This window comes from Capricornis sumatraensis, chromosome 4 (genome assembly GCF_032405125.1).
Source record: "Capricornis sumatraensis isolate serow.1 chromosome 4, serow.2, whole genome shotgun sequence".
NCBI lineage: Eukaryota > Metazoa > Chordata > Mammalia > Artiodactyla > Bovidae > Capricornis > Capricornis sumatraensis.
In genome coordinates, this window is record NC_091072.1 from 40,774,462 (window position 1) to 40,800,661 (window position 26,200).

Here is a 26,200-nt window from a genome sequence, read left to right on the forward strand (position 1 = left end):
TATTCTACAGCCTGTGATTATGGCAGATACATTGGTTGATTTTCAAATACTGAACTGCATATATATCTGTGTAGTAAACCCTACTTGGTTTGTTGAATAATTATTCATATATATTCCTTACTTTATTTTCTCTTATTTTGTTAAGGATTTTCACATCTGTATCTATGAGGGATATTGGTTTGTTTTCTTTTTCTGTACTGCCTTCGTCTATCACTTGTATCAGAGTTTCTTAGCTTGGTCTGCTACGACAAAATACCAACAGATTGGGTGGCTTAAACAACAGACATTCATTTTCTTGCATTTCTAGAGGATGGACATCTATGTGAGGGTGAGGTATGATCAAGTTCTTATGAAGACTTTCCTTCTGACACCTGTCCTTGGGCTATGTGCTCACATGGCCTTATCTTAGTGTTTGTATGTGGATTAAGGAGAGGGAGAGACTTTCTCTTCTGTCCTCTTCTTATAAGGCCACCTGTCCTGTTGGATTAGCATTCCATCCTCATGAACTTCATTAGAGTTCAGTTTAGTCAATCAGTCAGGTCCGACTCTTTGTGACCCCATGAACCGGAGCACACCAGGCCTCCCTGTCCATCACCAACTCCCAGAGTTTACTCTAACTCATTTCCATTGAGTCAATGATGCCATCCAACAATCTCATCCTCTGTCATCCCCTTCTCAGCTTGCCCTCAATCGTTTCCAGCATCAGGGTCTTTTCAAATGAGTCAGCTCTTCTCATCAGGTGGCCAAAGTATTGTAGTTTCAGCTTCAACATCAGTCCTTCCAATGAACACCCAGGACTGATTTCCTTTAGGATGGACTGCTTGGATCTCCTTGCAGTCCAAGGAACTCTCAAGGGTCATGTCCAAGACCACAGTTCAAAAGCATCAATTTTTTGGTGCTCAGCTTTCTTTATAGTCCAACTCTCATGTTCATACACGACTACTGAAAAAACCATAGCCTTGACTAGATGGAACTTTGTTGACAAAGTAATGTCTCTGCTTTTTAATATGCTGTCTAGGTTGGTCATAACTTTCCAAGGACTAAGCATCTTTTAATTTCATGGCTTCAATCACCATCTGCAGTGATTTTGGAGCCCAGAAAAATAAAGTCAGCCACTGTTTCCACTGTTTCCCCATCTATTTGCCATGAAGTAGTGGAACCAGATGCCATGATCTTCGTTTTCTGAATGTTGAGCTTTAAGCCAACTTTTTCATGCTCCACTTTCACTTTCATCAAGAGACTCTTTAGTTCCTCTTCACTTTCTGCCATAAGGGTGGTGTCATCTGCATATCTGAGGTTAGTGATATTTTCCCCAGCAATCTTGATTCCACCTTGTGCTTCCTCCAGCCCAACATTTCTCATGATGTATTCTGCATATAAATTAAATAAGTAGGGTGACAATATACAGCCTTGACATCGTCCTTTTCCTATTTGGAACCAGTCTGTTTTTCCATGTCCAGGTCTAAACTGTTGCTTCCTGATTCTCAAGAGGCAGGTCAGGTGGTCTGGTATTCCCATCTCTCTCAGAATTTTCCACAGTTTATTGTGATCCACACAGTCAAAGGTTTTGGCATAGTCAATAAAGCAGAAATAGATGTTTTTCTGGAACTCTCTTGCTTTTTCCATGATACAGCAGATGTTGGCAATTTGATCTCTGGTTCCTATGCCTTTTCTAAAATATGCTTGAACATCTGGAAGTTCACAGTTCACATATTGCTGAAGTCTGGCTTGGAGAATTTTGAACATTACTTTGCTAGGGTGTGAGATGAATGAATTTGTGCAGTAGTTTGGACATTCTTTGGCATTGCCTTTCTTTGGGATTAGAATTAAAACTGACCTTTTCCAGTCATGTGGACACTGCTGAGTTTCCCAAATTTGCTGACATATTGAGTGCAGCACTTTCACAGCATCATCTTTTAGGATTTGAAATAGCTCAACTGGAATTTCATCATCTCCTCTAGCTTTGTTCATAGTGATGCTTCCTAAGGCCCACTTGACTACACATTCCAGGATGTCTGGCTCTAGGTGAGTGATCACACCATCGTGAGTATCTGGATCATGAAGATCTTTTTTTGTACAGTTCTTCTGTGTATTATTGCCACCTCTTCTTAATATCTTCTCCTTCTGTTAGGTCCATACCATTTTTGTCCTTTATTGAGCCCATCTTTGCATAAAATGTTTCCTTGGTATCTCTAATTTTCTTGAAGAGATCTCTAGTCTTTCCCGTTCTGTTGTTTTCCTGTATTTCTTTGCATTGATTGCTGAGGAAGGCTTTCTTATCCTCCTTGCTATTCTTTGGAACTCTGCATTCAGACGGGTATATCGTTCCTTTTCTCCTTTGCTTTTCATTTCCCTTCTTTCACAGCTATTTGTAAGGTCTCCTCAGACAGCCATTTTGCTTTTTTTGCATTTCTTTTTCTTGGGGATGGTCTTGATCCCTGTCTCCTATACAATGTCACAAACCTCCATCCATAGTTCATCAGGAATTCTATCTATCAGATCTAGTCCCTTAAATCTATTTCCCACTTCCACTTATAGTCATATGGGATTTGATTTAGATCATACCTGAATGGTCTAGTGGTTTTCCCCTCTTTCTTCAATTTAAATCTGAATTTGGCAATAAGGAGTTCTTGATCTGAGCCACAGTCAGCTCTCAGTCTTGTTTTTGCTGACTCTATAGAGCTTCTCCATCTTTGGCTGCAAAGAATATAATCAATATGATTTCGGTGTCAACCATCTGGTGATGTCTATGTATAGAATCTTCTCTTGTGTTGTTGGAAGAGGGTGTTTGCTATGACCAGTGTGTTCTCTTGGCAAAACTCAATAAGCCTTTACCCTGCTTCATTCTGTACTCCAAGGCCAAATGTGCCTGTTACTTCAGGTGTTTCTTGACTTCCTACTTTTGCATTCCTGTCCCCTATAATGAAAACTACATCTTTTTGGGTGTCAGTTCTAAAAGGTCTTGTAGGTCTTCATAGAACCATTCAACTTCAGCTTCTTCAGCATTACTGGTCAGGGCATAGACTTGGATTACCATGATATTGAATGGTTTGCCTTGGAAATGAACAGAGATCATTCTGTCACTTTTGAGATTGCATCCAAGAACTGTATGTTGAACTCTTATTGACTATGATGGCTACTCCATTTCTTCTAAGGGCTTCCTGCCCACAGTAGTAGATATAATGGTCATCTGAGTTAAATTCACCCATTCCATTCCATTTTAGGGTGAATCAGACATTGACTCTTAAGGCAGGCAAAAGAATTCCTCTGTAAAACAACCCAGGCCTGGACATATCTTTGGGGGAAGTTTTAATAGTTACAGGGTTATTCACATTGATCTATTTCATTGAGTAAGTTGCAGTCCTGTGTGTGTTTAAAGAAAGTAACAAGTTTCATTTTAGTTGTCAAATTTATAGCTATAGTTTTTATGGCATTTTTTAAAAATGTCTGTGAGGTTTCAAGTAATATCTGCTATTTTATTATTGATATTAGATATCTGTGTCTTTTCTTATCCTGCCCGTTTTTTTTTTTTTTTTTTTTTTTTGGAGCAGGGAGGGTCATTTTTGCTACATTTTTTAATTTTGTTTATCTTTTCCAAGAGGAAACTTTGTTTCATTTTTTTTCTGTTTTCATTTCAACTGATTCTGGTGCTTTTAATTTTTGCCTTCTGTTGGCTTTTGGTTTATTTTACTATACCTTTTTGAAGCTCTTTAGATGGGTACTTGGATTACAAATATGAGAATTTTCCTCTTTTCTGTGTGTGCTTTTAGAGCCGTTCCTTCCCATCTCAGCACTGCTGATTTTGATATCTTGGATTTTGTATTCTCATTCAGTTTAAAGGATTTTTTAAAATTACCTTGCAACTTCTTTGATCCATGGATTATTTGGAAGTGTTCTGTTTAACAGCTAGTGACTGCCTTTTCTTTTTTTTTTAAATATAAATTTATTTATTTTAATTGGAGGTTAATAACTTTACAATATTGTACGAGGGTGGGATGATTGGGGAGAATGGCGATTGTCTTTTCATTTTTCTCTTATTAGCTTCTGGTTTGATTCTGCAGCTACAGTGGTTGTAATCAAGCGCTTGATACCATAGGATTCCTGGCAAGACTGAGTTTCTCCTACTAGGAATGAATGCTCAAGTTAGCTTTTTTTGTGTGGGTGAATCATAGGTTTGTGTTCAGACTGTACTAAACCAGGTATCTGTAGAGAGACTGCTTAATTAGCAAACTTTAGGTAAAATATAAACTGATGAAACATCTCTTTGGCCTTTTGAAAAGCTCTTCATTTGTAATGTATTGTGCATATCATTATACTAGTTCACTCCTTCAGAGTTCTGACTTTATCATCGTTAAGATATCTAAATGTATCCCAACTTAGTGATAATTGAAACATACATCTTACAATCTAAAAAATCTGTCTTGAAAACCAAATATTAAAATCAATTCATTTGACCTCTGTTCAAGGCAATCACTGACTCTTATTTCTGATGCTGTGACTAACGTATGTTTTCAAGAGAAACTGATCTATTGTATGGAAATAGTAAAAGATAAGCATATTAATAATGAGATGTGACAACACACTGATGACTTAGAGAAATAACTCAAAAGCAAATGGAATGTTAATTTGTGTCTCAGGTATACAGTTGAGTGCATCATTTCAAGTTCCATGCATTATGTTTAGACAATGGTGTATTGTACATTTCCTTCAGGAAAGGATCTTTTCAAGAATTGTTTAAATAAGCAAGTTCTGATATTGGAATGTGCTTCATTTCAATGAACTGGCAACACCTGGTATACAGATCATGTAATTGTTCAATGACTTATGTCAAATAAATAGGCCACAGTGGAAAGAAGAATTGAGTGACTTCATCAAATAAGCTTCAAAAACAAGTTCATCCTTTTTAACTGTATTCACGTCTTTTTGAAATTCAGGTTGTCGGGATTTCAGCTGCCTTCCTCCATCGTCAGCAGCGGCTCCATCCTTACTCTGTGGTTCACGACAGACTTCGCTGTGAGTGCCCAGGGATTCAAAGTGCTGTATGAAGGTAAGGTGCTTGCTGTGCACCCCCACACCCATTGTGAAGATGGCTTCACACTGGCTAGGAAGGCTGTTCACACAAACCAAAGCTGCTGCTTCCCAGATGGTTCTAATGGTTCAAATGTTTGACTTCTGTGTTTTGATGCTGGGAGAATGCTATTTACTGTAATGGCTCAAATTTCTGGCACAACATGTGTGTTGACAATTTTCCTTTGTTGCTAGAGCTTTTTCATTGGAAGAATGGTTTTCTTTTGACGTGTGGCAGTGAAATTTCGAGTATTTAGGATGTTAATTGACAGTGTTCCTTTTCTCCAATCTTAATGGAGACAAGCTTTCTTAAAATAATTGCTGGACAGTAATATTCAGAGTTGGTGCCTAGGTAAAGTGAATCCCATTACATGAGTTTTGGTTGTCATAATCTGAAACTTTGAATGAAGAAAGTGATTTCATTTGGTGCTTGCAAGGCATGGGGGGTGCATTTCTTTTTATTTTATTTTTGGTGTTTTCGGACTTTGTGCTGAGGTGACTTTGGGGCCTCACTCTCGTTGTTGACTCTTTTGGGCAGAAATTTCAAGAAGATGAAAGAGATTTCAGCCTTTGATAGAGGGAATAATATACATGATTGCAAAATATTCAGTTTTAGGAAATTGCACTACTATATGGTAAGTATAAGTGCCGAGGTCTGTTTAGTCTTGTTTCACATATATATTTTAATTTTTGTCTCATGTGTAAAGCAGAATCTTTTATTTTTAACATAAACTCGGAAGCCCATGAATTGAAAAGGGCTATGTAGGGTGGGGGTGGGTCCAATCCAGTGTTCACTTAGCGAGCCTTCCTGGATTAAGTCACCTCTGTGTGTCTTCCTCTTTGCAGTACTTCACACACTTTTGCAAAAATCATTCTTCTTGGAAAGATAAAATCTACACATGCTTTTTGCAACTGAACTTAGCTACCATGCAATTATGAGAAAATACAAGGTTAGATTGTCCTCTTTGCAAAGGAATATAAGCAGAGCAGTTCATCCTTTTATTTAAGTGAAGTCTTATGTGGAATGATGCTTAGAATTTTATACTAACTCTGACTCCAGTTCTTCCAGGTCACTGCTTTTATATATAAACGTGCATCCATTGCCTGAAAGAGTAACTCATCTTTAAGCTCATTACTGATTACCTGGGGATCATTTAATCTTTGGAAGAGTAACAGGCTAGTTCAAGGTTAATAGGTCCTACTAGCTTTCAGATTTGCTTGTATCTACCACTTCCTGCATACCCCAGCTTCACATAATTTCTTTCTCACTTGACATTACAAAAGTGTTTCTGAAGCAATCTGTACTAGCTACTATGAAACAGAACTTGTCCAGTCAGCACATACAGTATTTCATAAGGTGGGTAATGCTTCAACATTTTAAAAACCTTGGCAGTTTTCTTTCCATTTCTGACAAAGTTGATCCTTAATACCGTGTTTTGGTGAATTTCATAAGATAAATGTTGCAGAAACTCTACTGATGCTGAGTGACTGCCAAATAAATAATTAAACTGAATCTTTCTGGGCCATTTTTGGTGGTGTTTGTGGTTGTCATCATGGCATAGTGAAAAATGATTGGTGAGATCGTCTCTGTTGGGAAAATGTTTATGAGTTATCAACAAAATTGGAAAACTGATGAGAAAAACAGAGCCATGAGTTACATGCATTTTTTAAAATGTTGTTGTGTGAAGATGTTTGAAATTTTTGTTTTCCATAGTTGCATTACAATATAGTCTTATATTTACAAGTAAATACAGTGCATTATTTTGAAAGCAAAGCATTAAAATAAAAGTGCTTTGTTAGCAAAATAAAAATCATAAAATATGCAATATCTTTATTTGTAAAATGTTTTTTATTAGCTTACAGATAAACTGATAAATTTGTGTTATCTGTTGAAATAAAGTTAATTGCAGTCTAAATAGAAGATTAAAGACAAGAATTTTTGCAGAAGAGACTAAAACTGTAAATATCAGCTGGTTTATCAATATCATTTCACATAGGAAATTTATACACAGCTATAACTTACCAATGTAATGGTCATGGGAAAAAGTGAGATTTATATCGAGAACAGTGTATAAAATATTCAGATACACCTATTCAGATTTAATATTAAGCATAACCAATGAGTCAGAAAAATATCTAACGTTGTTTTGGATCTAGAACATCGAATCCCCCTGGTTTTTATACTGACAACACTGTCTTCCAAGTAATTAATATAAACCAAATAATTCAATAAAATGTCTATGTCTTATCCAAGACCTCTAAGGAAAACTTGAATTAAAATTTTAATGCTAAATCAGATTCAATTTTTTCTCCAGTTCTTAAAAGATTACCAATTTTTCCAGATTTATGTTTAATTTTTATTTATTATTTTATTCATTCTTTTTTTGAGGTTTTTATTTTCAGTTTTATTTATATTTATTTGTTGAATTGGGAGAAAATCTTCCAAACAAAAAAAAAAATCTTTCTACACAAGATAGGCTTAGTAATAAACTTAACTTGGACTTAATCTGGGCACTGGACTTTATAGTTTGCTGACAGTACTATTTGGAATAAGTACTATTTACATAAATTATTATTCATACATGGAGATATTAAGCTACCTAAGGAGTATGGAAACAGTAAATTAAATTATTCTAATTAATGTGTTCAGTCACTAAATTTAACCCTGAAAATTAAATGAATATATTTATACATGTCTCACTAACATTATTCACATATAGTAATTAGCTTTTTAAGTAGTGGGTAAGTTCATAGATTGTTGATGAAATCACCATATTTTAACCCATAAATATAGAATAATAAAACTAAAGCTACTATTTTAATAGGGTATTTTATAAAGTTATATTTCCTAGTTCTGTCACTGAACATTATTCTTCATGGCCAGCCAAAGAATTTGCATGATTTTATTTGGTAAATTTATAACAAATACACTGGGATTATACATAATTTACAATGAGATGAATTACTATCAATATTCCTATGCTTGTCCAATATAAATAACATTTATTTTTTTCTACCTTTCAACTTTTTTTCATCAAGATCTCAGTTACTGAAATAAAATTATTTGTATCATCACATTTACTTATGATTTAAGAAAAAAATCTTCCAGGCGGTCAGAAACTTTACATGGCATGTCAAGACACGACAGATGTTATGTCATGACAGATGTGTGACAAGGCGGTCATGAGACCTAAGGACAAAGAGAACAAATCCACTTGGTGACATGTGACAATCTAGAATTGTGCCCCAAAGAACCCGTCACTCTGATGATCTTTTGTTTCGCTTTTTAAAAGGAAAGTCTTCTCTGTTCTAATATTTTGTCTTACTAGTGACAAAGTGAGCTAAATATTAGAAACACTAGTGAATGTATGATGAAAATATTTTCACTCCCAGTTTTTGGTTCTGAAATCTAATTTATTTTTAAGTGACCCTTCTCTCATTAATGCACATCCTGAATATCATTTTAGATGTTTCATGAATTACTTGGTAATTTTTCATACATTAACTTTTAATAATTTTAGTATTGGTTATATTTTAAAATTTTAGTGTTTTTTTTTTTACCAATTGTTTACTATAATTTAGATTGACTTTTAAGGTATTTTTGCAGGTAAAATAAGTTTCTTTGACATTGTATTTTTATACTCTAGTATTTGTATAAAAAGAATTTCTATGTATTATATAAGCTGCATTTGAATAGAAAGCCCTGATTCTGTGATTCAAATTGAGTCCAATGTGTACTCACTAAAATTAATACTTTTCTTCTGTAGAACATTTCTTGATAGTGTAGGGCAATTCTATTGATTGGAAACCAAATTGACCAAGACTTTATCCATGGGATGACTCTTTTTTTTTCCTTTAAAAAAAAATTGGAACAGAAATTTTATGCACATTTTACCACAGAAATTACCTTCGCTGTAATTGTTTGAGGTAAAAGGAAGGTTAAATTGGATTCCTGTCTAAGGCAACCCTGATAGAAATGGTAAGAATCTTTTCTTAAGAATCTTTTCTTAAAATATTTCTTCAAAAATCTGGCTGACATGGTAGTTGAAAAGGGAAAAAATTAACCACAATTGTAGACAGTCAAATATTTTGTCCATAAAATACTAATTTTACACATTCAGCATTTATCTCACCTTCCCATGGTGCCATATTTGAATATATTGGCCTTAAAAGTTGTGCTTGAAATCCAAAAGAATCTGACAGTTAAAAAAAAAAATCTTTTTAGGAAAAATAACCACCAGCAGAGTGAGGAAGAATTTAACATTTTACTCAATTGCAAAGATTAGCTGGTGGCAGGACACTGTATCACATACAAACTAGCACATTAGATGGAGGGAAAAAAACAGTTGCCCACAAAGATGCTCAGAGAGACTCCTGCGGGTTATGAAGTTCTATTCTCGAGAAATTCTGCTCTTTTTTTTGTTTGTTTTAAAATTATTCATTCTATTGATTATAACATTATGTCCTCACTAAAGTATATGTTTCTCTATGGATAGATGGTAAATAAGTGAATGAAAGATAGGTAGGTAGATGAAAGGGATAGATTGGTAATCGGTAGTTAAGACAGATGATAGGTAGGTAGATACATGATAAATAGGCAGACAGATGGATGAGCAGATGGATGAATAGATGTGCCTAAAATGGTATAAATTCTTATATACATTTTCTTTTTAAATCTTCAAGATTCCTATAAGCATAGCAAAATTACCTAATATTACTGGACAGAGAAAATGAAGTAGTGATGTATAGTAACTTAGTTTGCAAGACGTTATAGCTACTAAATAGTGAAGGGGGGGAGTTAAACACCAATCTGCCTATTTCCAGATGTTGTCATTCTTAACCCTGTACTATGTTTTCTCTAATATGATATTTGTTTACATGCATGGAAATACACACATAAAAATAAGCATGTATCCACATATGTGTATACACAAAATCACACTTTTACATATATATACATATGTGTATGTATGTATATACACACTATATATGCATGGAGCATATATGTATATCCTTATGTAAATGGACACAGATTTACTCACTCATTCTCTCTTATTTATTCATTATGCTTTTACTGAGTATCTACCAGAGACTCAATACTGAGCTAAATGTTAGGAGTACAAAGAAGATGATGAGAATGGTGTTTTTTCTGAAGGAGTAGTAGGCAAAAATGGCAAAATTCACCAGAACAGAGAGTGCAGATGGTCCTAATAACTAGCGATGGTGTTTGACATGACTGGGCGGGAGGGAAGGCCAGTGGTCTCGGGGACAGATAGAGATCATGATGGTGTCAATACCTGAGCTATACTGCCAAGTGTCTAAAGAGTCCGAGTGCTAAATGCCAACTTTGTATCAGTCACTGAATACACGTTCTCCAAGGAAGATGGGTCACTGGGGGCTCTTTCTGAGTGAGGAAGAACTATGGGCAAAAATGTGGCGGACAACGGCTTACCATCCGTAAGAACTGTGGGACATTCCCAGTAGGCCTGGAGTGTGGTCCCTCAGGCTGGCGGTGCAGTCAGAGGGGTCAGGTTAATGTTGAACCAGCCCTGAGATAGAACTCTTCCTCTGTGAGATCCACAGACAGGCTGAATTCATCTCACTGGACAGGTAAACAGACGGAAGCACTTCCATTTGCAAATGCTTCCATTTTACAATTTTGTCACATTTTAGCTTTTAAATCATCATTGAACTGCCCGAAATGTGTATAGATGGAAGTCAGATGATGTGGATTAAGTGAATCTTGCATTCTTGCAGCAGGTTTCCCCCCCGAGGTGTTAGAGGGTACCTGTTACCTCCTCTCTTGTGGTCATTTTTGTTTGCATCCTTGAGGGCAGTGTGGGCTCCAAGGAAAGATTTCAATACTTGACAGGTGGCTCTAAGTAAATATTTAAAAATATTGTTTGATAAAAATTCTTCACTCAGCCCTACCTTAATTTCATCCCATAGTTCAAATTTCTTACCCTCAAAACCTAAAAGGAGAATTGATAATAGGTGTCACAGTTAGCTGATTGGAATTTGATTTTCTCTTTGGTTAACGCATCTTCTTATCTAGAAGTTTTTAAAACACAGACACACACACAGACACCTCCCCAAAAATGATGGTTTAAAGACAAAGAGTTTTAATGACCCACTGCATATACAAACATTTCTTCTTTAAAAAAATACTGGGCTCCATACAGACCATTCAGTTAAACCTGTGAAAACTTAAATGGATTGATTTCATTTATTATGGATTTATTTTGGGGAAGATAATGGGCTTCGTGTTCATAAACTACTTAGATTTTCACCAGGGAAATGTGAATCTTGGCCACAGTGCAGACCTTTCATTCCGGCATCACTAAGTGATTAACTCCGTAGTGGGCGGGGCTTCTCACTGAGAGTGTTTCTTGTTACCTGAATGCATTTGGCGTTTCCCTCTGACACATCCCTCAAGTAGAATTTTCTTTCCTTTAACATCCATGGATCTGGATTTAGAAAGAACAGCTCGATTATTACCCTTCAAGCTCAAAGCTTTATTTAGGATGTCAGCGTTCATTTATTTCTCCCTTGAAATGATTATCCAAACTCAACCTGAATTAAAGCGTGGAACGTGAATGACCCACCTGGCAGGAAACATTTCCAGTTGAAGAAAGTGAAGATGGAAGAACAGCAGTTAGCTGTCCATTAGCCAATGCTTTACCATTACTTCAGATTTATAACAATTACTGAGGCTACAACGAAGGGGAAACATCTAGAACTCCTTTCCTGTTGACTGTTAGGTCCTCTAGGCTAGTGAGCCCAGGTAAGGACATAGCTTACTGAAGACACTCTTCCCCTGGTGGTGGGGAGCCGAGGGAGCAGTCCTCACGTCAGTCCTTCCCGAGGCTTCGATGCCAGAGCCTCGTCCCCTCTTTTGTTCTTGACTTGCAGGGTGTTCAGGTGGCTCAGATGGTAAAGTGTCTGCCTACAGTGTGGGAGACCGAGCTCCATCCCTGGGTTGGGAAGATTCCCTGGAGAAGAAAGTGGCAACCCACTCCAGTACTCTTGCCTGGAATATCCCATGGATGGAGGAGCCTGGTGGGCTACAGTCCATGGGGTCGCAAAGAGTCGGACACGACTGAATGACTTCACTTTCTTTTCTTTCAGCAGTAGGCACACTAGGACCACTCTTCAAAGATTTTGGAATGGCACTTGAAATTAATTATTTCTGTTAGTAACACGAACACTAACATCTCCAAAAAGTGCAGAGATAGGAGAGAAGTAGTGACTTTCTAAAAGTTCAGCTAAGTCAATCAGATGTTGGGTCAGAGCAGGAAGGTCTGAATGGCCGCACAGTTTTGTACGAATGTGTGTTTTTTTCCGCAGAAAACATTTCATAGACTTCACCAAGGTCTCAGTTGTTTCATAACTAACATAAAGGTCATAAAGGTTGATAATATTAGTTCTGCTACCCCAAGGCATCAAATGTTTCTTCACCTGGTTTCTGCTGCTTATCTTTTACTTCTGTTGTTTTGATTCTGATAGCAGGTTGCAGTTGGGCTTCATCAATGGGCCTTGAGTTCTGGGGTGGACTAGAGCTGTCCTGTCAGTGTGGATGATCTGGTTCCTATGAATTGTAGTCTATTAATTTGGCATTTTGATTTTATGTGTTCTGTGAACTTAATTAATATGTTTTCCCTCGAGAGATGAATTTGTTTTCTGTGTACTACAAAATCCAGTTTCTGATTCAATAAGAGTGGATAGCAGTGATCCACCAAGATCATAAATTCTACTGTGGGGCCTATTTAGTGATATTAAGTTAGTCGTTTTCCCTGGTGAGACACCAGTACACACACACACACTATACACAGTGACACTCTTTACATCATCATGTACAATTTCTCTTCAGACATCATCCTAAGAAATAATTTTGTTTCAAGTATTCAGTACTGTTCAAATAGTTTTAGTCATATGTGTATTGACCTAAGGGGACATTCATGACACAAAATGCAGTATGATCCGATTTTGTTGAAAATAACTTTTAAATGTACTTGTATGCACACGTATGTGTGTATGTGTATCCATCATCCATATATTTGTATAGCATATGCCCCTATGAGTACCCAGAAAAGTACAGGAGGGTACCTGAACTGTTAATAAACATGAGTGTGGGAGTGATTGAAATGCTTAAGATGGATAGCTTGGTTTTTCTCTATATTATTGAGTTATGTAGCTTGTTGCAATGGGTATTTAAAAAAATCAAGTAATGAACATCGTAAAGGGGGAAAAATGTAGATTATGCTAGAAATGGATATTCTTAAATGGATCTCTGGGTCTTACATGGAAATAAAAAGTGGGGCCAGGTAATTTTAAGTCGTTCAGTATCATTTTCAAATGGCTGAGTTCATGGGTTCTAAGGCCAGCACTGGCACAGAAATAGTGGTCTGTCTAAAAGGGCCTTAATAAAAGGTAAATTAATTCCATAGAAAAGACATCCTCAACATTGTTGTTCAATAACAAAGGAAGGATTGATCAATACTTCACCTTCCACAGTGTAATTGTACTTGTGTTTCTTAAGATTTGTCTTCGTGATGATACTTCAAGTTTTACCCTTTGTACCCACTCATCTCCCAAGACTTCTCTTTTTTTGTGTGTGGATCTTTTACGATGATATCTTGTGTCATAGACAAGTTGCTCCAAGTTAATATGCATATGTGATTGGCAATAAGTAATCTCAGATACTGTGGGAGAAAAGTGATCATTATTTAGATGAGATAAAGCATGTTCAGGGTGGTTTGGCTGTAGTAAATAATCATTATTTAAAATGAAGCTTATAAGCAAAAATAATGAGATTGGATAATTTTTTGAAAAATTCTCTTTTTTGGCTATCATTGGTCCTTAATGAGCCACTCAATATGCTAGAAATTAGATGACCTCTCTGTTTAAACACCCTCAGGTCTTGGCTTCCTACCATTCTGCTACTAGAAATGGGAAGGTTGGCAAAATTAATTTCTTAAATGTTTACATGTGGGTGGTGCAAAAATTCTGAGTGTGGGTTCAAGCCAGTTTCCCAATCACTGAGTATGACCATTGGATAAATTACTTAAGCCCTTACTGTATCACATCCCTCACTTGTAAAATTGAAAAGTTCCAACCTTGGAATTGTTATGAGATCTAGAGTAGATGAGGTCTTTATACCACATCCTTGGTATACAAAACTTCTAATTTCTTCTTGCCATTCTGCAATACTTGCAGAGAGAATTACCTCAATAAGTGTAGTTGGTGACTATTTCTTCTAAATTGGGAATTATATAATCTTCAGTGCTTATGACTGTCTCATTTTGTGCTCTTTTCCCCTTGTGCTGTCTTATTCATGGGACACCTTTGTCTACCTCTATCCCAACTTCTCTGTGCATTCAGCTTCTCTGTATCTTCAGCTTAAAAAAAATAGTCAAAGATTAAAAAATAAATAGAATCTTTCAAGTGAAAGTGCAAAACACAAATTCATCCCTGGTGTAGTGGTGAGTGGCTCTTTCTGCTTTTAGGACTAGCTGTCCAGTTATACATTGTGTAACTTCAGTTTTTTTTTTTTTTCTTGAGTAAGTAGGCATTTTTGCTCTTGCTTTGTGGTTGATTTGTTGAGTCTTTAGTCTACAGTGAGAAGAATATGTTAATACAAAGAGGTCCCTGAGGAAAGGTAAAGTTACATTTTTCTTCTAGCTTCTGGTTATAGGAGGAGATGACTAAGAATGAGATTTATTTGAACTATAAAAACAAAAGCACACAACCATCCATGGGCTGAAATCAAGAAAGATCCAAGAATGCTAGAAATGCCCATTATAAATTAGGACAAAAATATATTACAATTTGATAAATCAAAATTAGTTTTAGGGAAGGAGTCTTGCCGCTCCTCTTCAGGTCCTTTTGTGAGAGAAATGGAAATTATATGAACTATTAGTTGGCCTGTAGCCCTGTACAAAAGTTAAGCTTTAAATAGATGCTTCACTCTCTGATACACAGTGGAATTAATGCCAAATGTCCACTCAAATGACAGAAATAGAAATATTTGTTTAGCTGCAAAGTTTTCAACTCAGTCTACAGGAGATTCACAGTTCATTTCTGACTTTGCACTTACCATGTAAATTTGTTATTGTTTCTGAGACTCTTCTAGCGAAAGTTAGTGGGTCACTGAATATCAAACATCTGTAGTGCAAAGTCTAAGCACATTTTTCAAAGAATGTGTTCATTTTAAAAATCTCCAACCTTACTGGCAATTTCTTTCCTCTTTTTAAAGTTGTTTTCTTCAAGTGTAGGCAGAAACTGTAATTTTCTGTTTGCCAAAAAGTCCAGTAGGCTAACTTTTGGCCAACTGAATATAATCTCTTCTGAATTATATATATGATATTGACCTGTGTAGAATTCATATTCTGAGGCGCAAGTTATCTATGACCCAAGATATTATTGCAAAAGATCAAGAAAAAAGAGAAAAGTCTTGGGAGATGGGTGAGTAAAAAGGGTAAAACTTGAATTATCATCATGAAGACAAATCAATCATGGATTTATTGTTAGTTTCAACAAAATAAGCCATAGACTTTATTGAACAACTTGAAAGAGCATCGTATAAAATTATACTATGTGTTTGTGCATGTTCTATAATCAGTCATTTTTTACAATTTTAATTGTTTATTTCACTCCTTTGTGCGACTGGACATGGAACAGCAGAAAAAAGTAAGGCTAAGGCTGTATACTGTCACCCTGCTTATTTAACTTATATGCAGAGTACATCGTGTGAAATACCAGGGTGGATGAAGCACAAGCTGGAATCAAGATTGCTGGGAGAAATATCAATAACCTCAGATATGCACATGATACCACCTTTATGGCAGGAAATGAGGAACTAAAGAGCTTCTTAATGAAAGTGGAAGAGGAGAATGAAAAAAAAAAAGTTGGCTAAAACTCAGCATTCAGAAAACTAAGATCATGGCACCCGGTCCCATCACTTCATGGCAAATAGATGGGGAAACAATGGAAACAGTGACGGACTTTATTTTTTTGGACTGAAAAATCACTGTAGATGGTGATTGCAGCCATGAAATTAAAAGACGCTTACTCCTTGGAAGGAAAGTTATGATGAACCTAGACAGCATATTAAAAAGCAGAGACATTGCTGACAAAGGCCCATCTAGTCAAAGCTATGGTTTTTCCAGTAGTCATTAATGGATGTGAGAGTTGGACTGTAAAGAAATCTGAGTGCAGAAGAATTGATGCTTTTGAACTGTGGTGTTGGAGAAGACTCTTGAGAGTCCCTTGGACTGCAAGGAGATCCAACCAGTCCATCCTAAAGGAGATCAGTCCTGGGTGTTCATTGGAAGGACTGATGCTGAAGCTGTAACTCCAATACTTTGGCCACCTGATGCGAAGAATTGACTCATCTGAAAAGACCCTAATGCTGGGAAAAATTGAAGGCTGGAGGAGAAGGGGATGACAGAGGATGAGATGGTTGGATGGCATCATCAACTCAGTGGACATGAGTTTGAGTAAGCTCCGGGAGTTGGTGATGGGCAGGGAAGCCTGGCGTGCTGCGATTCATGGGGTTGCAAAGAGTAGAACACAACTGAGCAACTGAACTGAACTGTGCTACTCAGAGTAATGCAAGAAGTGAAGTGAAGTGAAAGTTGCTCAGTCGTGTCCAACTCGTTGCAATCCCATGGACTATATAGTCCATGGATTCCTCCAGGCCAGAATACTGGAGTGGGTAGCCTTTCCCTTCTCCACAGAGTAATGTAAACACTCTGATGCTGGGAGGGATTGGGGGCAGGAGGAGAAGGGGACAACAGAGGATGAGATGGCTGGATGGCATCACCGACTCGATGGACGTGAGTCTGAGTGAACTCCGGGAGTTGGTGATGGACAGAGAGGCCTGGCATGCTGCGATTCATGGGGTCACAAAGAGTCGGACACGACTGAGCAACTGAACTAAACTGAAATACAAAATCCTTCTGATTATATCCAACTATTAACCAAAATAATAAGATACAGAAATGAAAGTGGACATTCAAGTAATGAAAGGCACTATTTTTTCATTTATTTGTATTCATTGTATTTTCATTTATTTGTATTTAAATATTTTTTTATAAAACCTCATAGTGGAGACTGTGGGCTGCAAACACTTCCCCTTGTGACAGCAGAGGGTGAAATGCCCTTTCTAGTCACTGCCTGTATGTTCTACTTGCTTCCTTGCAGACATCCTTGACATTGGTTTTTTCAAAATATGACCTTATATTTCTTTCTTATCCTCAGGAGTTAAAAAATAAAACAAACAAAAAAACACTATTTAACAAAGGTAGACTAGCCTGGGGCATATTGATTTGCAACATGAGTTTATTTGTATAGCTCCTATTAAGATGCAGTTGTCATTTTAGTCATATATCTTTTAAGTGTTAATTTTGTTTTTCCAAGCGTACATCCACTTTTCTTAAAATATGCTTTTAAATATTAAGATAGTGGAATGGAAAGCCACATTTGGGAAGGAGAGGAGGGTGGGCGAGTGGACATCTGGTGTGTGGGGGACATCTGAGTTTGCTCCTGCAGTTCCGCCTGGGTGTGGGAGGGTAGCAAATGGGAGATTTTGTGCAGGAATATGATGGAACACATTTTAGATCTGGATGTGTTATCCATCTGAACAAATAAAATTGGGGTTTCAGCATTCTGCATCTTTGTTTTTTTTTTTTAAGACTTTCACACTTACTCAAAATCTTCCCATATGCCACAATTCTGACATGTGTATCAAAATTTACATGTTTACTTGTTTTTTTGGAAGGAAAACTCAGATGCATGAATCACAAGAGTAACTATGGGTTTTTATCTTAGCGTAGTGAGAGCAAAGTATTTTTTTTTTAAGTTCACTAAGTCAAAGGAACTAGTTAGTGTGTGGTTATAATTAATGCTTATACATTTAGACTGAGGTCTTAAAAAATTGAGGTATCATTTCACTTATAAACTACTGTATGAAATAAATATTGGAAGACTTCTTGATGCCGGGAAAGCTTGAAGGCAAAAGGAGAAGGCAGTAGCAGAGGATGCGATTGTTGGATAACATCACTGACTCAGTGGACATGAATCTGAGACAACTCCAGGAGATAGTGGAGGACAGGGGAGCCTGGCGTGCTGTAGACCATGAGGTCGCAAACAGTCAGACATGGCTTAGTGATTCAACAACAACAACAATGAAATAGATACAATTTTCACTCTCTATTTAAACAATAATGAGATACAACATTACAATGAAATACATTACAACACTTATAGTATTCTTCAGGTGGTGTATTAGCCACATTTATTTAAAAGTTCTTTCAACAAACTCCATATAAAGTGCCATGTAGCCTATTAAACCTTAGAGTCATATTAATGGTTTATAATAAAAAATACTTTATTGTATCTTAATTTTCATTTAATCCTTAACACTTTATGAGTAAGTCCTTTATTCCTATAGAGATACAGCAATTTTCCAAATTTTGACCTCTAGAGGCAGAGAAGAGCTGGGATTAGGTGTGGTCCCTCTAAAGAGAACTGGCCAACTTTTTCTGTCAAAGGCCAGATAGTAGATATTTGTGGCTTCATAGTTTGATCTGTGCCCAACTATTCAGTTCTCCTGATACAATGTGAGGGTGATTGTCACCCTCTACAGCTTGGTAAAGTTAATAAATAAAACTTTATTAACAAAGATAGGTGGCCACTGTGTAGGACCCTGACCCTACAGTCAGACTTCTTTCCTCTCCTTGGGAAGTCAGCCTTTCTGTTCCTGTGTCAGTTTTGCTTCTTATGTAACCCATTTTCTCAATGCCCAGTCAAAAATGTAAGTGGACTCTGCAGAAGGCTGACAATCGATGGATGGAACCAATGAGACGACTTTGTTTATTACCTGAGTCCAACACCGGGTGACTCAGGAGTGTCAGTGAATTCAGTCATTGTTGAGTTGGCAGTCACGGCATTGTCTGTTGTTTGCACACAGAGCTTGTTTACAAGGTTTACTTTTGTATCTTTGTATGTAAGACACAGCAGTAATAGTGTCTGCAGTTCCTGCAGTGTGAAGTCCCAGCTTTGCAAGATTCCTTTTTGTGTGTGTTTTGTACTCAGGAGCTCCTGTGTTGACAGGCTTCATGCGTTGATTTCAACCCCAAAGGTCTTCCTTAAACTTCTTAGTGTAAAAAGTAATATCAAGCATTTCAAGTCCCTGCTTCCATGTTATCCATGCCCAGATAAATTAATAGAAAATGTATTAGAGGTGGCTGCTGATATACAATTTTCATGTTGCTGGGAAAATTGTTTTCTTTTTTGTTTCAGAAATAATTTTCTTAGAACATGCATTGTCACATACATTTCCTTAAACTTTGATGTTTTAAATGTGGCAAGTTAACCAATGGAGGCCTGATGGTAAATAGTCTGTATCGTCTCTCATCGTGCCCTCCAAGGAAAAGCATGTGATGTATGTCCCAGTATCCTGGGAAGGTGGGGACACTTGACGGTGCAAATAGGCGCCAGTGAGAACATCCGACTCAGCACAGCTAAATTGTAATACAGGCACCGCTCTGCTCAGTGCCATCTGACAGCTGTTTGGTTCCTCTGTGAAGTGAATTAGTGCTGTCATTTTACTAATAGACCAAAAATAAAATCGCTGGCATTGTTTCCAGCCGCCAGTTCTCACAGAAGCCGGTCGAGATGAATTGCCCTCTGCCTGGTCACAGCCATGCCTGTTATGGAACAGGCCAGCAGAACATGAGGCATGATTCAGAATGCTAATGGAGGACAGCAGAGTGCTTCTCCAAGGGCGCTGCCTAGGGGGCCCCAAAATAACCCCAGACATTTCTGAACTCCAGGGTGTCGCCTTTTCAGGTGAGTTTCTAGCCACCCGCCTCTCCGACCTGGAGCATTCATGTGTGATCATGCACCAAACTGAACTCAGACACATCTAACGTTTTTTTATGTGTCTGGTCTTGTGCAAGCTCTAAGCATAATTTTGTGAGAAGCGAGAGTTGCGTCCTGCCGTACGGAGCTTCCCAATGAGAAGGGTTGTGTGTCTTGCATGGCGATCATGCGATGCCCTGCGGAGCTATGTCTGTGTGCTTCTTTTTGATCATCATCATCAACAACGGCAACGACAACAAAACCCTGATGTTTTGTGTCATGTTATTATGTATCCAGGGGAATGGTTTCATGCTGTTTATATTACATTTATTCCCTTAGCTGCTAGCTGTTTTACATGATCTCAACTTTTTAAAACCACCCCGATACAATACAGAGAGTTGATAAACTGGTGTCCCAAGGACCCTAACCTCATGAGATCCTCATGAGAAACTGAAGCTAAGCATTATAATAGTTGTGCTCATACAACTAGTGGCTGGCTGGGGCCAGAATTGACACAATTTCTACTCTTAGACTATGGAGAAGCAAGAAACTATTGTGTGAAGTTAGGTGGCAGTTCCTTCAGTCTATTCAGATAGTATTGCTTTCCTTTTCACCTGTCTTCTCCAAGTTAAGCATTCCCAGTCCATGCCAAATCATCAGTTTGAGCGACTAAAAGACCAAAACCCTCCTTTGAGTAAGGCACCTTGTGTTGCATTGTCTTATCTGAAGTGAGGGTGCCTTCCAGATGTTAGCTATTGGCTGGGGAGTACAGAGATCTCAGGTGCTTTTCCTGAGGAACATCTTTCTACCAGGGCAGCACTGACGAGCGAGGTGGTGCATCTATGCTAACATTGTGTGGGCTCTGCAATAGGTCACCTCCAGGCTTAACACTGTTTATCACTGTTCAAACTCCAATTTTATTACTCTTTCTTGCCTTGCATAAATTATTTAACCCCTTGTTGCCTCAGCTGCCATGTTTTAAAGCCAGAATGATAACAACACAATGAATGCCATTATACACTACTTAGAAGAATTAGTGAGTTTAATGTGCACTGCTTAGAGGCGTGTCTCATACACAGTCAGTGCCACTGTTTCTGTTACTAGATTCTTGTTTAGTCACAGAAAGTTTCTTAGTCTAAGTCCTGCTTTAGTTAATTAGCTAGTCACTGAGTTGTGTCCAACTCTTTGCAATTCCATGGACTGTAGCCTGTCAAGCGCCTCTGTCCATGGAATTCTGCTGCGGGCTCTTCAAGTTTAATTTCTTTTTAATAGCATTAACCAAAATAATATTAAACATATCCAAATAAAATTTAAACATGAATATTTTCATATAAATATATATTAGTACTACAGAGACAATGTAAATACACATAAATAGTATAATATAAATATTAATTATGTATTTAATATAAGTTCATAACTTACTACTAACCAAAACTCAATTGGGTTTTTCAATTTTTATATTTAATGATAGTAAATATTATCTTTAGAAATGTACTTTTCCTGCTTCCACTTACCCCACCTTCCCCATCTTTGTATTAATATTTATCATTAAATACATGTCTATAAGCCAGAGCAATTTTTACATAAATCCTTTCCATGTAAAACTTGCATGTGGGATTTTGACAAATGTTAGATAAAAAATGAAATGATTGGAATATGCAAGATTAAATGAAGGTAAATAAGTTTCTTGAGAAGATGTTAAAAGCAGCGTGAAAGCTACATCTTCAGCAGCACCTTTAATATCCCCGAGATCATGTGAGTTTCACAAAAGGGTTTTGTGAGCTGTGTTTGCCAAGCTTGATGGGACTGCATAAATTAATTTTCGTGGAGGATCTCATTAAGTTAGGGTCCCTGGGATACCACTTTAAGAAAAAAAAAATGCTCTCTCCCTCTGTTCTCTTCCCCAGCTCCTGTGTCCATCTGTAGCAGGACGCATGCCCTGTTCTCCAGGGACACACGTGTCCTGTCTGGGCACACTCTGATAAATGTAGTCAAGGTCACAATGGCCTTGGTCCAGAAGACGGGCCTTCTTAGGGCTGGTCCGCCTGGTGCCACCGGTCTACACACTGAGGCTGTTACTGGAAAAGATGCCTCCCATTCTCATAGGCAGACAATAGAAATGGAGATGTTTCCACCTTCAAAAGACCTTTTAAAAAGAGTATCTTCATCACTGCATTTACTGGATGGTTATTTTAGGGATTAGAATAAGTGGTTTTGGAGCATAGCCTTTGGGTGTTACCACATACTGATGGTTTGGCTTCCCTGATAACTCAGTTGGTAAAGAATCTGCCTGCAATGCAGGAGACCCTGGTTCAATTCCTGGATCGGGAAGATCCACTGGAGAAGGGATAGGCTACCCACTCCTGTATTCTTGGGCTTCCCTGGTGGCTCAGCTGGTAAAGAATCTGCCTGCAATGCGGGAGACCTGGGTTCAATCCCTGGGTTGGGAAGATCCCCTGGAGAAGGGAAAGGCTACCCACTCCAGTATTCTGGCCTGGAGAATTCCATGTACTGTGTAGTCCATGGGGTCGCAAAGAGTTGGACACAACTGAGCGACTTTCACTCATTCACATACTGACTTTCAGTGAGGCAGACCCTCCCTGGGCAATTAGGGCTCAGAGCAACTTCGCTAGATAGGCTAACTGAGGGGGTGGATATCAGCAGTGAGATGTGAATTGGGTTTGTCATATTTGTTTATGAAATAATCATTTTAGGCAAGATACAGTATAAATAATGATAGTATAAGTAGCACTTAAAATATAAATAACAACACAAATAGATTTTGTTACAGCAATCTGACTCAGTGTGAAAGGGCTCATTTACATATATTAAGGGAAAGACGTTAATAAGTTAAAAAAACTAATCATCCCTTTCTATATCATCATCTTGAAAAGTGAATTTGATTTCCTTTATACTAATGATATCTAAATTGCAATGATTTCCACATAACTTGAATGATTTCTACCTATGCTAAGTTTATTAATCCATTTTAGAGAAATATGAAAAGCTATAACTGGGGATGATTTTGTTAAATATAGAATTTGGAATATTAAGTTGTCTATAACATGTTTACAACACCCTATGCATCAAATTATATTAAATTTAAATTAGGTTACTTCTACACAATCAAGATTGGCAATATTAAAGTTGATGAATAGAAACCTTTATTTATTGTGTTTGTTTATAAAATTAATATTTTGTTCTGTTAACATTGATTGGCCATTTATTCTATGTTGGACATTTTCTAGAGTTTAGATATATGATATTAGACTAAATGACAGAATCTCCAGGCTGCCTTTTAATTCTAGTTGAGAATTAATAAATGAATACAGAACAGAAATACATAGTACATCACACAGTGACCAGTGATGTGGACACACGCAGGTCAGGGAAGGGGTTGCCAAACTAGAGACTGAGTTCCAAGTTAAATAGGATGTTGAGGGGAGCTTTTCACTGAGAAAAGATAGATACAGCCACGTGGGATTCTGAGAAACATCATTCCAAGAAACAGTGAGAACAATTAAGTTATAGAAAAATGTTTCTATTGTGAATTCTGGATTTAACATTGGAGTCAGTACAATATACTCATTGAATGAATCTAAGATATGAGAAACAAGAAAAACATTAGCAATGACTACAGGGTTTTTGGAGGTGGAGAACATGCCTAAAGGATGATGAATGGAGCAGAGTGGGGATCAGGGAGTTATCTGTAGACAGCTTAAATGTCAGTGTCCATCAGACTTGCAAAGACCGAGGTCACGCGTTGGCTGGATCTACAGTTCAAACTGCAGGAGGGAGGACTCAGGTGGGGATGGACATGGTGGGGTGGCCGGACATGAGATGGGGTCATGGGAGAGCTAAAAAGACAGGGACGTGATTGAGAGACTTAATCCTTGTTTACTCTGGGGTTTAGACAAGAGGGAGATAATAAGCGCTTTTAAATGCAGCTCATAGAGGAGTAGTGGGTGAGGGAGGAGGAAACTGAGTTTGTTTGTTTGTTTTTCCTGGAATCCAACTCAAGCAACGCTTTCAGGTTGGAATTCATGCTCAACTATCTCAATGGCACTAGTGTGTCCTGACCAGTGAGGAGAGGCTCTTCCCATCAGATTTCACCATAGGAGGTTACTGTTGGTATTCCCCGGGGGGAATTTTGGTGCTGCAGTGGGTGTGCAGATCTTACTGGAATGGTTCAAAAGGCAATGAGGGGAGGTAAATTGGAAACAATGAGAACAGAGATTTTACTGTGCATACAAAATGGAAACATGGAATAATGGCCTAGGGCACAGTGGAAGAAAGAACAGTGTTTTTTGTTTTTTTAATTGAAGTATCATTGATTTACAATATTGTGTTAATTTCAGGTGTACTTCGAAGTGATTCTGATATATATATATTTTTTCATATTCTTTTATCTTACACATTTATAAGATTTTCAATATAATTCCTTGTGCTATACGGTAGGTCCTTTTGGTTACCTGTTTTATACACAGTAGTGTGTATCTATTAATCCCAAATTCTTAATTTATCCCTCCCACCAATTTCCCCTTTGGTAGCCACAAATTTGTTTTCTATGTCTGTGAGTCTGTTTCTGTCTTGCAGATAAGTTCATTTGTATCATTTTTTTAGATTCCACAGATAAGCAATATCATATGATACTGGTCTTTGTATGATAACCTCCAGGTCCATCCACATTACTGCAAATGGCATTATTTTATTATCTTTTATGGCTGAGTACAGTGTGTGTGTGTGTGTGTGTGTGTGTGTGTGTGTGTGTACACCACATCTTCTTTATCCATTCGTCCATCAATGGTCATTTGACCCTTGATAGGAATCACATTAACTCTGTACATTGCTTTGAATAGTATGGCCATTTTAATAATTCCTCCAATCCAAGACTGTGAAATATCTTTCCATTTCCTTAAATCATCTTTAATATCCTTTATCAGCATTTCATAATTCTCATCATGTAAGCCTTTCACCTTCTTGGTCAGGTTTATTCCTAAGTATTTTACTTTTTTGATGCTTTTTTTTATGCTATTTTAAAAGGGATTAGTTTTGCTTTTCCCTTGCAATGGAATTCTGTATGTTAAACTTGTATCCTGGTGCATTGATTAATTGGTTTATCAGTTCTAGTAGGTTTTATGTGCAGTCTTTAGAGTTTCCTACAGTAACATTTAAATCTTTATGTTGGGGAAAAATAGTACTGATATTTGTAGGCCCATTTGAAGCATGCTTAGCTTTATTCTTACATAAATATATTCAAATATTTTGTTTGATTTTAGATTTCAAAACTGTGTGTAGCTACAATATTTTAAATGAGCATACAGTTTTAAACAAACAATTTGTATGAAGCCAATAAAGGTCTTCCTTATTTTATAAAAAGCCAATTCTCTAACATTGTGTTTGTCTTATTGCAACCTCAGTGATGTATTAACTTTCATATTTGCATATAATAAGTCAATTGCATTTTAAGCATTTTCCAGGAAAGAATACTGAAGTGGGTAGTTATTCCCTTCTCCAGGGGGTCTTCCTGACCCAGGGATAGAATCAGGGTCTTGCGCATTGCAGGCAGATTTATTTATTTATTTATTTACCATCTGAGCCACCTGGGAAGCCCATTTTAAGCATCAACTCGTTAAAATACTTTACCTTAACAGAAAATAAGGCAGTGACGTTGGTCTTCCACACCCAGTGTTATACTGCACAAAAGTTGGGCCCTCAGCAAATGCATGCTGAGTCTTCCTGCTATTAAATAAAAATTGTGCTTCGTATGACCTAATCATCTTTTAAAAGCATTTGCCCATCAAGACATTTAAAAAAATCTGCATATATGGTCTTTATGAGGCACTCTTAGAGTGCCCATTAAAAACTCTGAAATAAAAGGCAAATTAGTCTGAACCAGTCTAAAATATTGGTTATATTAACTATAAAGACTGCAGGTCAGTCTGGATTGCAGCCATCGTATTTAGCTCCACCAGTTCTGGTAAAAGTCATTGCTGATGTGGCTGGCTCTGAGCCTCGCATGAAAGTCACAAGGAGGGCAGTTTTTATTGCCTCATTCAGGCTGTGGTGTTGCCGAACATGGGAACTTACTGAAACAGATGGGTAAATCTGGATCTCCAGTTACATGCATGTGCACACGCACACGTGCTCTTGACATCACTGACATGGCAGGAGAATATAAACATGAAACATGAGGATGCTTTGCTGCATTTAGAGCACGTTTAGAACGGTTTTCAGGGAGTTTGACTATAACTGATTTGACTGT

The 26,200-nt window shown here is 37.3% G+C and overlaps 1 protein-coding gene across 1 annotated transcript in view; it reads left to right on the plus strand.

Annotated features, from left to right (window-relative positions):
• CSMD1 (CUB and Sushi multiple domains 1) overlaps positions 1–26,200 on the plus strand; it is a 1,675,023-nt gene that overhangs the window by 229,693 nt on the left and 1,419,130 nt on the right. Inside the window, exon 3 of the mRNA XM_068971399.1 lies at positions 4,935–5,047. Within this exon, the coding sequence (XP_068827500.1) occupies positions 4,935–5,047 (113 nt within the window). The remainder of the gene's footprint in view (positions 1–4,934; positions 5,048–26,200) is intronic.